Raw genomic sequence first — 12,805 nt, forward strand, 5'->3', positions numbered from 1 at the left:
ATAGACAAATAATACTTCAACAAGTTCATTTATTGGAATACATTTGTATGACACTTACGCTTATCACAGATAATTTCCAAAGCAAAGAAATCTTACTACTTACGAGATGTGCCGTAATAATTTTTATAAAATTCTACATTGAAAATGTGTGATGATTTTTTATGCCTGATAACCTCATCAATGCACTGGCTTAACTTACTCATTTAATATAATTACTAATAAGCAGCACACAACAAAATGTTAGCAATATTGTACTTATCAATTACGTTAATGTAATTTAAACAAAAAATGACGGTGAAGACTACAAACCTCAGTATGTAAATTGTGCACTGAAATGCTTGATTTTTTTTTAATTTGCCAACTTTCCAAACTTAAAATTCCTTTATATTTTAATAACCACTTAGGTGGAAACTCAGGCCAAGTACCATAATAATAATTCTCAGTATCTTTATTGCACAAACTCCCATTTTCTTCCAAACCCTATATATTCCATTTCTCTACCAAAAATCATCACTTTATTTCCTAATTGGAAACAAATGCAGAACTGCAAAGGTGCACCTTGTGCTCAAACATTGCATGTTTGTCTGTACATGAAATATATTACTGAACTCATCAAACATAGAAATGAGTAATATTATTTCAGAATCTCATGCTGATAAGTACCCAAAAATAAACATCTCATGCATCTGACTCGAAGAAAAATGTCACAAGTAAACGAACATCATGCTCTGGCCACCGATTCATAATTTCATTACATTTAGACGGATAACCTGTAATATACTGCAGTATATATTAATATATATAATAGATATACATTCATATAAGTTAATAATGAGCAAAAACATTTTAATATCAAAGGCCAACTGATTTCATCTGATGACCCAATGCATAACAAAATTGAGTAAAAATTAATGCAATAATTTTTAATCACAATACATCTACCACCCACTTCTAACAACAAACATAATCTCTAAGTATCAAGAGTAGAATAGAAATCATGGCAATCTTAAGAAGTTGTTATCATAATTGTCATAAATTGGCACAAACATTTAAAGAAAACATACCTCTCTATTCATACTATGACTACAAATCACAAAACATAATTACAACAGCAAACTAACTCCACAAAAATAAATAACATCATATCATCTCAACAAAATTAAACCAACGAGATCAGAGGTAGACTCACACAAGAACTGTTGTGGACTGTAAATCAATATGACATCAGTAACTTTTTTATAATAACAACGCTACAAGTGAATATTTTTAACACTAAGTTTTTCCATCTGTAAGACAGAAGTTAGTACCAAAATGAGTGCAACTGCCTCATATAAACACCTGTCTGTCTTTTTCCTTGTGCCATCATGCTGCTTTTCTTGGCAAGTGCAATGGGTTCACCTATTGGCAAAGACTCTAGCAGCTGTACTTGAGCATTGCACAGTGCCTCCCCCTTTTGTTAAAAGAGTTTTTAAGCAATTCCCGGAAACTGTCAAGTGTGTCCATCTACAGCTGATGGGTTAAGAAGCATTCTTGAAGACAGGGTCAATTGTCTCCACCAACTGGATAAGTTTCAAATACTGCAGGAAGTGTCATATGACTGCCTGTGGCTCCATCTGATCAAGTGGCTCCATCTGGAGGACGTGTATCTAACTTAAACAGCTTAATGTGCAGCTCTTCTGTCTTGACCTCAGGCAGCAGTTGCTCTAACAGGGCGTCTGCCAGACAGAACAGGAGGTGTTTGTTTAGTTTTACGCTGTCCAATGTGGCCATGATCTCCCTCACAGACATGGACAGGTCTTCATCATCTAACAGTAGGGCCAGGAAACCTGGATTACAAAAGAGAAGATGTTGTGAGGTCCTCAACATCTAATAGGGAGAAGAAAACTGGACTGTATAAATCAGTATATTGTGATACAATGCTATTGTTATAGAGAGGAAAATTTGGTGTTATGTGAGATAGATTTCAAATTAAGGGACTTATTTGACCCACTTCAATATTTGGATTAACCAGAAAGGTGGAAGAAAGTCATTTCCATCAAAAATACATAATGGTACAAAAAAAAAAAAAAAAAAATTGTACAAATTTTTTTGGTCTTCCAAGCTTGAATAAATACTAAATGGCTGATACAGTTAATAAATTTGTAATAACTTCTAAGTAGCATTTGGCAGGCTTTAAATTTGAATTATTTCCAGTGATGTATGTCTGACTCAATAATTACCAGGATAGGCTTCATATAAACACCTCTCTGCCTGTTTCCTTGTGACATCATACTGCATCTGGCTTATGATTGGCTGTTCCTGGTCACCTGGTCTCTTCCCATCATGCCACAGCAACTCTCTAAGGTTCTGAAGGTAGTGGGCACATCTTTCCTCAGTAGTGATGGATGCCACAGCTTCTTGTAGAAAACTGAAACAGATTTAGATATTGATAGACACAAAATTACCACAACTTTCACAGAGAACTGCAACCCTTGAAATGATAGACATAACACCTTGAGGCAAAAGCACCACAGACTGTGAATAAAAATGGCGACAGTTAATATGAAAGAAAATATAACCTTTCTTTCTCTCTTCCAACTTTCAGTTTGTTTTCAACAATTCCAAATAATTTCAATAATTCTCAAACAATACGCTATAAAAGTTTTCTCTGTTGAAAATACTGATCTTTATCACAGTGAACAACAATTAAAATAGTCAAAATCATCATCACTTCAGACAGATATATTATGTAATCCCCAGATGTCACACACGCAAAGCCTTTCCTGTCTCTGGAAAGAAAAAGAGCATTAATATCAAACAGATTAATATCAAAACAGCTAGCACCGACCTTTCAACTCCTCTTCCCAATAATGTCCTGAAAGCTGAGATCGCTAAGTCATAACACACCCAGCTGGTGCTGCCATCTATTGTCTGTAAGCCTAGGTCCACCACCAAGTCTGTAAGTAAGAGTGCCTTCGATGGATCAACCTTTGTGCAGTCCTTTGCAGTCTGTGCTATGTCGGTTTGTAACAAACTTTCTGATTGGCTTGTCATATCTAACAAATCTTCACCTTCTGTTTTGGATTGGTCAGTTGCAGTCACATGTTCAGTAGATTTGGAAACATGATCCACATTTCTTGATTCTGTCAATAAACATGTGGCATTAGGCTCATCCAAAACTGTACAATCTTTCAAATTTTTCACTTCATCAGTATTTGTGAGTGGACTGATTGCGTCACTGTTAACATCTTCAAGGAATCCAGGGTTACTTGTCATGTCTTTCATTTTCTTCCCAAAAATTGAGCCCTGGGGTTTATCACTTTTCCCTGGAGATAACTTTTCATTAGGATCACAGTTTTTCACAGGAGCTGCCGGTTGACTGGAAAGAGTTTCATCCTGCAATTTCAAGTCCTTGTTTTCTTCTTGAATTGATAATTGGTGTTTGAGTCTAGAAAGCAGCATTTCTGTCCCAGCAGAAGCTGCACGTTGATCCTTGCATGTGACAGTACCATCCTCATTGCCAACTGCTTCATGGGAAGATACTAATTCTTCAAGTGCTGTAGTCATAAGTACTTGATCCTGAGTAAAAAATTAAAAATTGACAATAAAACTTTGAGAGTGACGTATGTTGTAGAGGTTTGAATTCCATTAATTTGTAAAATACACCTGGATGAGTCAAAATTCATAACCTTTCATACCTCACTTTCAGCCTTGGATCTTATCCTCAGAGCATCTGTATCTTCTGGCAGTTCAACATCGGCGGCAGTGGTGGGAGAAGTGCTCTCTAGTTTGGCCCTCTTCTCTCTAGTAGGCACTGTTACCAACTTGTCCAGCTTGTCAAACACACCTGACACTGTCTTTACTATCACCTGTATGGATCCAAGTATTGCTTTAATTTATTTTATAACAATTGTGAGCCATTATTTATAATTCCTTATGCAGGTTCTATACATCTTTTAAAACTTTCTGTTCTACTTTATCATTTATTTATTTACTTGTCAATTTTAAATTATCTGTTCATTCTATTATTTCATACATCAATAATTTTACTCATCTATCCACTTATGTATTTTTAACAAACCAAAGCAACCCAAAGAATCAAATGCAAGTTGCATTTCTTTGAAACCTTACATCTGTTACACTAACCTTCAACACAAGAGTGGAATTCATAACTATCATACCTACCCTTGACACACCAGTCTCATTCAAATCTGACCTCAGCATAATAGTAAAATATACAACTTGTCTATCTGTGTGTATCTTTAGAGGCTTTCAGTCATCACACCCAAAACACCCACAGCAGTCACACCCACGTTTTGTGTTTAACTAACTATACCTTGTCTATCTGTGTGACTTGAGGAGGTTTCTTTACAAAGGCTATGTTGCCATCCCCAGCATATGCCAGGAACTCTCTCATCTCTGCACTGGTGTTCAGCTCACTCTTGGCACACAGGGTCTGCAATAACAACACACCTGGGTTAATATTTCTGTTCAGTTCTGTGATAAAACAGACAGACCACTCTTAGCACACAGGGTCTGCAATAACAAGACACCAAGGTTAATATTTCTGTTAATTTCTGTGATAAAACAGACAGACCACTCTTGGCACACAGGGTCTGCAATAACAACACACCAGGGTTAATATTTCTGTTAATTTCTGTGATAAAACAGACAGACCACTCTTGGCACACAGGGTCTGCAATAACAACACACCAGGGTTAATATTTCTGTTAATTTCTGTGATAAAACAGACAGGCCACTCTTGGCACACAGGGTCTGCAATAACAACACACATGGGTTAATATTTCTGTTAATTTCTGTGATAAAACAGACAGGCCACTCTTGGCACACAGGGTCTGCAATAACAACACACATGGGTTAATATTTCTGTTAATTTCTGTGATAAAACAGACAGGCCACTCTTGGCACACAGGGTCTGCAATAACAACACACATGGGTTAATATTTCTGTTAATTTCTGTGATAAAACAGACAGGCCACTCTTGGCACACAGGGTCTGCAATAACAACACACCTGGGTTAATATTTCTGTTAATTTCTGTGATAAAACAGACAGGCCACTCTTGGCACACAGGGTCTGCAATAACAACACACCTGGGTTAATATTTCTGTTAATTTCTGTGATAAAACAGACAGACCACTCTTAGCACACAGGGTCTGCAATAACAACACACCTGGGTTAATATTTCTGTTAATTTCTGTGATAAAACAGACAGACCACTCTTAGCACACAGGGTCTGCAATAACAAAACACCTGGGTTAATATTTCTGTTAATTTCTGTGATAAAACAGACAGACCACTCTTAGCACACAGGGTCTGCTATAACAAAACACCTGGGTTAATATTTCTGTTAATTTCTGTGATAAAACAGACAGACCACTCTTAGCACACAGGGTCTGCTATAACAAAACACCTGGGTTAATATTTCTGTTAATTTCTGTGATAAAACAGACAGACCACTCTTAGCACACAGGGTCTGCTATAACAAAACACCTGGGTTAATATTTCTGTTAATTTCTGTGATAAAACAGACAGACCACTCTTAGCACACAGGGTCTGCTATAACAAAACACCTGGGTTAATATTTCTGTTAATTTCTGTGATAAAACAGACAGACCACTCTTAGCACACAGGGTCTGCTATAACAAAACACCTGGGTTAATATTTCTGTTAATTTCTGTGATAAAACAGACAGACCACTCTTAGCACACAGGGTCTGCTATAACAAAACACCTGGGTTAATATTTCTGTTAATTTCTGTGATAAAACAGACAGACCACTCTTAGCACACAGGGTCTGCAATAACAACACACCTGGTTTTATATTTCTGTTCAGTTCTGTGATGTACCTGCCTGCGTGTTTCTGATTTAACCAAAAAAAAATAAAAATTACTATACCCCCTTGTCTATCTTTATTTTGCTGTTTCTGTCCCTTGTTTTCTTTACTTTCACCCATCCCTCCATCTGTCAGCTGGTATGATAACTTACCTGTAAGTACACCTCCAAGGTGCTCTTCCTACTGTCAATGTTCTCTTGTCCCATGTTTCCAATACCAAACGGCATGGTTAGCCATTTCTTTGGGCCCTTCACATCTATAACAATACATATGACATATTGCTTTATATTCATTACCAATGAGAAAAACAAGCCAATTTATTGGAAATACATTTATCAGTCGTGTAATGACCCCAAAGTTCCTATAATCATAATGATTGTAATGATTACAATAATTATAATTTTCTGAAACAAACAAGTGTCTTGCCAGACATAAAGTATACATGAAATACCTGTACAGCAACTGTTGTTTGCAGAAAATATCATGATTGTAAATTTTGAAATTTATACCATCTTTCAATTTTCTTAAAAGTTACAAGCAAAAAGTATTAAGTCTGGACCTAAAAAAACTCAGAAGAGAAAAAAATTATATCTATGACTTATAGATATGCTTCTCTGCACGTAAACATTTTCAAACTTTGATTAATCCAATGTGTATCAATAATTCACATTTCTCCAAAATATCATTATTTTACAAGAAGTGACAAAATCTACCTTTGATGCATTTTTTATACAAGTCACTGTTTTCCAACCTGGAATGAAGATTGACAAATTCCCTGAACCTTCTCCAAACCACTTTCTTCTGCAGGATAAACTCTTCTTCCTCAGTTAAATACCAGGCTTCATACTGGAAAACATGAACATAGTAATATTCACATTCTGTCATAATTTTCTTGTAATTCTTTTTTTTCCCAAAAAAATTTAATTAAATATCACAACTTAAGGCAAAATATCGACTAAGTCATGTTTTTATCTTGTCTAAAACTCATTAACTCACACCTATGTAAGCTCTTCTATCTCACACGGAAATAATATCTCATAAAAAATGTTTTAAATGAGATATGTATTTACACATGGTCCATTTTACACACCTTGCAAGTTTACTTATTAACCATTCTTTATTCATCTATCTGCATTTTATATAAAGTATACTTACCTCTATTTTATACAGAGTATATGGCTTGTTAGATGTAAATGAAGGTTCTGTGGCAGTCTCAGTCTGTGTAATATACACATTCTGGAAAATAAAATTTGGCACCTCCGTTGTTGTGACAACCTGTCTTTGCCTCATGATGCGTTTCTGACGAACTCCAGTAGCTTGACCATTGGAAACACAACTCTGAATATCCTCTACGCTAACACTGTCCATCTCTGAAGACAGAGCACTTTCACTTTCATTTCCACTGGAACCAACGACAGGGGAACTGGACATCTGGTGGTCAGCTTTGTCCAGTTGGAGTGGAATGTTGATAGATGCACTGCGGTGTAGATGACCAGGGCTACGGTCAGTTTGTGGCCTGTCTAATATCTCAGTGCTATCTGCTCTGGATATTGCTGTAAAAATACCTCTTTGCCTGTCAACATTGGCTCTTCCATCAGCCTCCCCCTGTGTTGCTTGTCTCCTAGCAACCCCAGAATGAGGCACTGCTGATCCTGTAACCTCCTGCTGATTCTCTTCATCACTCCAATGGACTTTCAAAGGGCGTCTCTGTTGGGCAATTCCAATATGTCCTGTTATCCCAGACACAGCTATCTCTCCCTCACTTTCAAGAATTCCAGCAGTCAACACAGAGGAGCCTTCTTTAACATCACTGCTCTCTGACTGCTGATTATTATCATCATTCTCTGGCTCCCACGCAGCCTCAATCCCATGAGAAAATGTCTCACCTGATAACGTGCCTTGGGGCACTGCTTTCTCTGCCTCCACAGTCTGTTCTCCAGAGAGCAAAAAAGATGGTCCCTTCAGATTGAAGTTACCATTGGCAGATTTACTTGGACTCTTCTCATTCTGCCTTCTGAATCTCCCCAAAAATGATGAACCCTGTTGATGAGGTTCCTCTATTTTCCTACTGACAGATGAACTGATACTATCTTCTTTTGAGGTTGAATTCCCTCCAACTTTGCTGAGGGTTTCAACATTTCTGCTAGCTTCTCTAAATATATTTGTACCCTCTGTGGATGTGGCTTCCCTACTGTCCTTCACCCCTGACCCTTGACCTTGCACTGAAGATATGACCTCATCTGACCTTGACACATCACTTGAAGACGACCTTGAACTTGACACAGTTAGCATGTCCTTGACACCAACTTCCTCAAAGGGTGTATCTGAACTTGACTCATGGAGCAATGCTCTCTTGATAGCCTCTTGATCAAGTCTAAGTTCTGTAGGTCTCTTCTGTGGCTTGGATTCAGGAGAGTGATCAGAACTTACTGTAGTTTTCACAGCTGTTGTTTGGGTAGTCTGGGGCTTGGATTGTTGTGTTAGAGTAGAAAATGGGTAAGAAGAACTTCCTGAGCTGGTTGTGTTAGCTGTGATTGTGTTCATTGTGCTGGTTGAGACAGGCGATGAATTCCCTTCAGGCAACAGTCTAAAGTATTGGCCTAAACTAGATGAGACAAATTCTCCACATTTTTCCAGATCACTTTCTGGTTCATCTTGCTCATATTCCTGGAGATCTGCAGACTGCTCAGAATCAAAATGTGTTTCCTTTTCATTAAGTTCATGAGTATTTTCTGCTTCACTTGAGTTGGAATCGCTTCCTTTTAGTAATTCTTGCTTCTGCTCAAAACCTAGTCCATCCTGTACAGGGGTTCCATCTAGTGGCAAACTTGCAGATTGACCTTGGTTTTGGTCACTGTCTGGTGACTTCATCAAAGTCTTGTCTTGACTTATGCTTCCCTCTAGTGGCTGAACTATCTCTGGCTCCTCATCAGAGAGAACTGCCACAATACACCTGTGTAGAGTGTGAGTGTCGCTGAGTTTTGCCACTAGAGGGAGCAGCATGTTACAGGCAAGTATTTCAACCAGCATCTCTGTTGCACTTTCAGTTTTGTAGACCTGAGAAGTGTGAAGAAAATTATTCAGGGGATACAGCCAGTGCTAACTGTTTGAAAATATATATTCATAGCACACAAGGAGCAAAGGCTTTTGCATAGCAAATACATTAGCTTCCTACGGATTTTTTTCACTTTTTCCCTAAAATTACCAGAAACATCACCTTCAAAGCCTTTCAATGAGAATTATGAACCATTAACCCAGAAAATTTCAGAAATTTCCAAGAGAATTTAGCTTTTGCCATTATATTAAGATCTGTATGCTTTTAAAACTTCCCTTTTGCATTGTTGCAATTTTCATAACACCAGTTTGAAAGCAAACAAATTATTTTCAAATACATCGAAATTGACTGCAATAAATATTTTTATATATATATAAAAGCAAACATTACCTTGTCTGGTGCTAAAGTGGCCAACAGAAGTCTTGTTACAGCTCTCACATACTGCACCTCTGTCTCCTCATCATACAGAGCTGTGTGGAAATGAACCTGAAAAAATCAGTTAATCATATCAAGTCTGTAGCCAGAAATGTCAAATTGGGTGTTCTTAATCCATTTTTATCTTCAAAAGAATTCGAATACATTACCTGTTCATGGATAAGTACGTTTATTTTTCATAATTACTGATCCAAGCATTTATTTAATCTGTCTTACCTGTTTCTCAAAAGCCTCCTCAATTGTTTTCACCTTTTTGAACTCTATCTTTGAGGGATCTTTCTTCTTCCTGTATGCTGGCTGCATCTTGAGGTAATGAACAGATGCTTGGTATCCTTTAACATGGCCCCTTGAATACAAACATGTACAGATATAGTTTTATAACCCTATTTCCTCAAATAACGAGAACAGCTGGCTTTATACATGAGAAATGTGACCCTGATTGTGCTAGGTGTGACTGGTTGCATTGGGTGTGACCTGATTGTGTTAGCTGTGACCTGATTGTGTTAGCTGTGAACAGGTTGCATTTGTTGTGATACTGATTGTGTTAGCTGTGAACTGATTGTGTTAGCTGTGACCTGGTTGCATTTGTTGTGATACTGATTGTGTTAGCTGTGACCAGGTTGCATTTGTTGTGATACTGGTTGCTACAGATGTGCTTGATTACAAATCTATTCATTGCCAGATGTGAATTTTAACATTCCTTATTAAAACTAATGTGGGGAAAAATTCACTCTGTTTCAAAACAGCCTAACTGCTTAGGAATATGTGAGTACCTACCTAAACACTGTGAGCAAAACTGGTATTAACTTCCCTCTCCCAGCTTTTCCTATCCTGCGGGTACTATCTTGGAGAAGACTTGTGAGCAGCTGTGAGGCTTCCTCCATACACTGGCTGTTGTTACTGATTAAATCATACCAAACCTGTCGCAAAATAAAAACTTCATAGTGTGGGATTTTTCACGAATAACATAAATCTCATTTAGAAATATTGATCAAAGCTATATCTTGAAGCTGAAGATAAATTAACACAACTACATGTATATCCAAAATCCAAGATAACTTGTGAAAGGAAATCAATTTAATTTACTTTCAAATCTGCATTTTTCTAGCAAAAGGTGAATTATCTTGAAGATGACAACAGTAACTGCAATTTGAAGTTTTAAGAAACTTATGTACACTAATTCTTCATTTTCATTTCTGTCTAATGCAGACAGATAACAATGTCTGTACATAAAAATTGTCTGGCATTAAAATGATAACAAGCTGGACAAAAACCATGTTTTACCTTTACAAAATCTCTGCTAATAAGATCTACAAACTTATCCACTTCCTCTTTCACCATCCTGGATCTCAACTGGCTGTCGTCAACATAATGCCCATCAGGTGACGCCAATTTTAGCAGCCATTTGTACGTATTGTAAACAATGTGTATGGTCCCATCTGTGCGGAAAAGGGACTGCTGTCGCAGAAGATACCTGCAATATCATTACATTTAAAGAGATTTTATCATTTATTTGAGATTGAATTTATATAATATTTCCTACATCTCAAACTAGAACTGAGATAGCAATTATCCTGCCAGCAAATGTTTGAAAATTGAAATCCCATTTGAATATCTCTGCAGCACTCAAATACATGTATTTCATGAGAGAGAGAGAGAGAGAGAGAGAGAGAGAGAGAGGGAGGGGCAAGAGAAGATATTACCTGGACCCCATAAGTCCTCCTAGGAATGTGAGTACATACATCAGCAGTGGCAGCCATGTCCATGTCCACACAGCCACTGCTATGTACAACACCACCATCACCAGGGTGAGCTGAATACTGGTCATGTGACTGACATGTGACCTCAGTGCTCTACACAAGTACAATGCCATGGTGTAAGATGTGATGATATGTACAGTGGGAGAGGTGGGATAAGTCAGCAGGATGCCCAGTGTCTGGGATGACCTCGTCTTAAAGCAGCTACAACTGTCTCCACAGCTTTTTCATGACAGTGGGTAGTGTACTAGTCCATTTCTGAAGAATCATCAGATTTCTAGAGTATTTCACAGGTTGTAAACGGCCCTGTGTCTGGAAAAAAGAATCTTTATTACTACCTCACCTTAAAATACAGCGGAGGAAACAGTTCACAAATGCAGGATAAAATTCTTTTAAGAAAATTTACAACTGCAACTTACCACTTACCAGGCCACTGTTCATTTTTTTTAGATTGTACACATACACGTACACCTTGATACTATGCATGTATTGCTGGTAGCACCCCCACTACCCTGGTATATACAGTGTACAGCCAGCAGTCAGATATTTTGGTGTGACTGAAATGCGCAATACACCGCAATACAGCGCAACACAGTGCAATACACTTCAAAAATCAAATCCAGTTGCAATTACACAAAAGAAATGACCATTCCCAGCAAAGTAGGGTGATATAAAAACAACCTATATATTACTAGGTAAGTAATATCGTTGATATAACTTAACAAATCAGCAAGACTTTTATATTGTCAGATATTGTCCGGTTGGCAGCCATGTTGGCGAGTGGCTCTTCTTGGATATATTACTGGCCAAGAAGAGCTACTCGCCAACATGGCGGCTGACCAAACAATGAAAAAATTGTCAAGTTGTATCAGCAATATTAATTACTATGTACTATATTTTGCTTTTATATCACCCTATTTTATTTGAGATTACCCTTTCCTGTGTTTACTTGCAACTGGACTTGTGTTATCAAGTGTATTGCGCTGTGTTGCGCTGTATTGCAGTGTATTGCGCATTTCAGTCACACCGGATATTTTGCGCGGAAATACACTAGGACTAGCATCAGTACTCGGCAAGTACTAGTACTAGGTATATACTAAATATTGCTGTATCTTGATGTTATTATAAGTTAACCTCTGCTACTGGTTCCAGCACACCTATTGCATAGCTACAGCACTGTGTATAATAAATACATGTACATGTAAACTCTGAAGTCAGGCGCCTGATACTAGAGTAGGCTAGCTGTGTAGGCGGATGTCACCCGAGGCAGAGTCAAAACAAATCCTCTACCTAGTTAATAGTATTTTCCAAAAGTATATACCTCAATTTTCTGCTAAGGTATACGCATCGGAAACGCTACAGCATACCTACCACTTCATAACCTCGGTAGGGAATCGAGTTTGGTGTTAAGTTTTCTAACCAGTCTGTCCGCAGATTCCGAGCTGCGCGTGCACACTGTCTGAAGCGACGGCCATTTTCGCACTACTTTCAGCAAAATCGAGTGAAAATGGACGACTTTTGAGCTCTTCGTATTTTCATGTGTATTTTTGTCAAAAGTTGGTGTGATTAAACGATAGATACATAAAAAGAAGCGGGAATATCTAAGGATTCGGAATTTTAAGGTTAGTTGTCATAAAAAATATATTCAGAACGATAAAAGGGAAGATTTATCCACGCGGGTGATTGCAAATGGTGTCCCGTTTCAGGTGTCCGAAATTTTCTAT

The 12,805-nt window shown here is 37.7% G+C and overlaps 1 protein-coding gene across 3 annotated transcripts; it reads right to left on the reverse strand.

Annotated features, from left to right (window-relative positions):
* Nucleotides 1-15: 15 nt before the first annotated feature.
* LOC106166859 (uncharacterized) lies at nucleotides 16-12,501 on the reverse strand. 3 transcript variants are annotated; one of them, XM_086994666.1, is made up of 14 exons: nucleotides 12,453-12,501; nucleotides 11,028-11,393; nucleotides 10,609-10,798; nucleotides 10,102-10,244; nucleotides 9,541-9,670; nucleotides 9,280-9,375; nucleotides 6,990-8,891; nucleotides 6,548-6,680; nucleotides 5,987-6,090; nucleotides 4,316-4,435; nucleotides 3,678-3,848; nucleotides 2,828-3,558; nucleotides 2,220-2,407; nucleotides 16-1,826 (listed from the first exon to the last, which is right to left on the reverse strand). In XM_086994666.1, exons 2-14 carry the CDS (start codon nucleotides 11,195-11,197, stop codon nucleotides 1,618-1,620), a joined length of 4,287 nt encoding a protein of 1,428 aa, XP_086850792.1. In that variant the 5' UTR covers nucleotides 11,198-11,393; nucleotides 12,453-12,501; the 3' UTR covers nucleotides 16-1,617. The 3 variants fall into 3 exon arrangements, with proteins under 3 accessions (XP_086850792.1, XP_086850791.1, XP_086850793.1); XM_086994665.1 differs by having other exon boundaries at nucleotides 12,403-12,501; XM_086994667.1 differs by having other exon boundaries at nucleotides 1,636-1,826; nucleotides 2,243-2,407; nucleotides 12,403-12,501.
* Nucleotides 12,502-12,805: the final 304 nt, after the last annotated feature.

This window comes from Lingula anatina, chromosome 8 (genome assembly GCF_051362555.1).
Source record: "Lingula anatina isolate TDL-2025a chromosome 8, LinAna3.0, whole genome shotgun sequence".
NCBI lineage: Eukaryota > Metazoa > Brachiopoda > Lingulata > Lingulida > Lingulidae > Lingula > Lingula anatina.

What these genes read in the sequence shown, in the direction of transcription:
- LOC106166859 (XM_086994666.1), bottom strand. Translation starts at nt 11,197, where the DNA reads ATGGCATTGTACTTGTGTAGAGCACTGAGGTCACATGTCAGTCACATG. An exon ending in AAGTCACACAGATAGACAAG is followed by an intron (nt 3,849 to 4,315) that starts GTATAGTTAGTT and finishes GGATCCATACAG; the next exon opens with GTGATAGTAAAGACAGTGTC. An exon ending in GATCCAAGGCTGAAAGTGAG is followed by an intron (nt 3,559 to 3,677) that starts GTATGAAAGGTT and finishes TTTTTTACTCAG; the next exon opens with GATCAAGTACTTATGACTAC.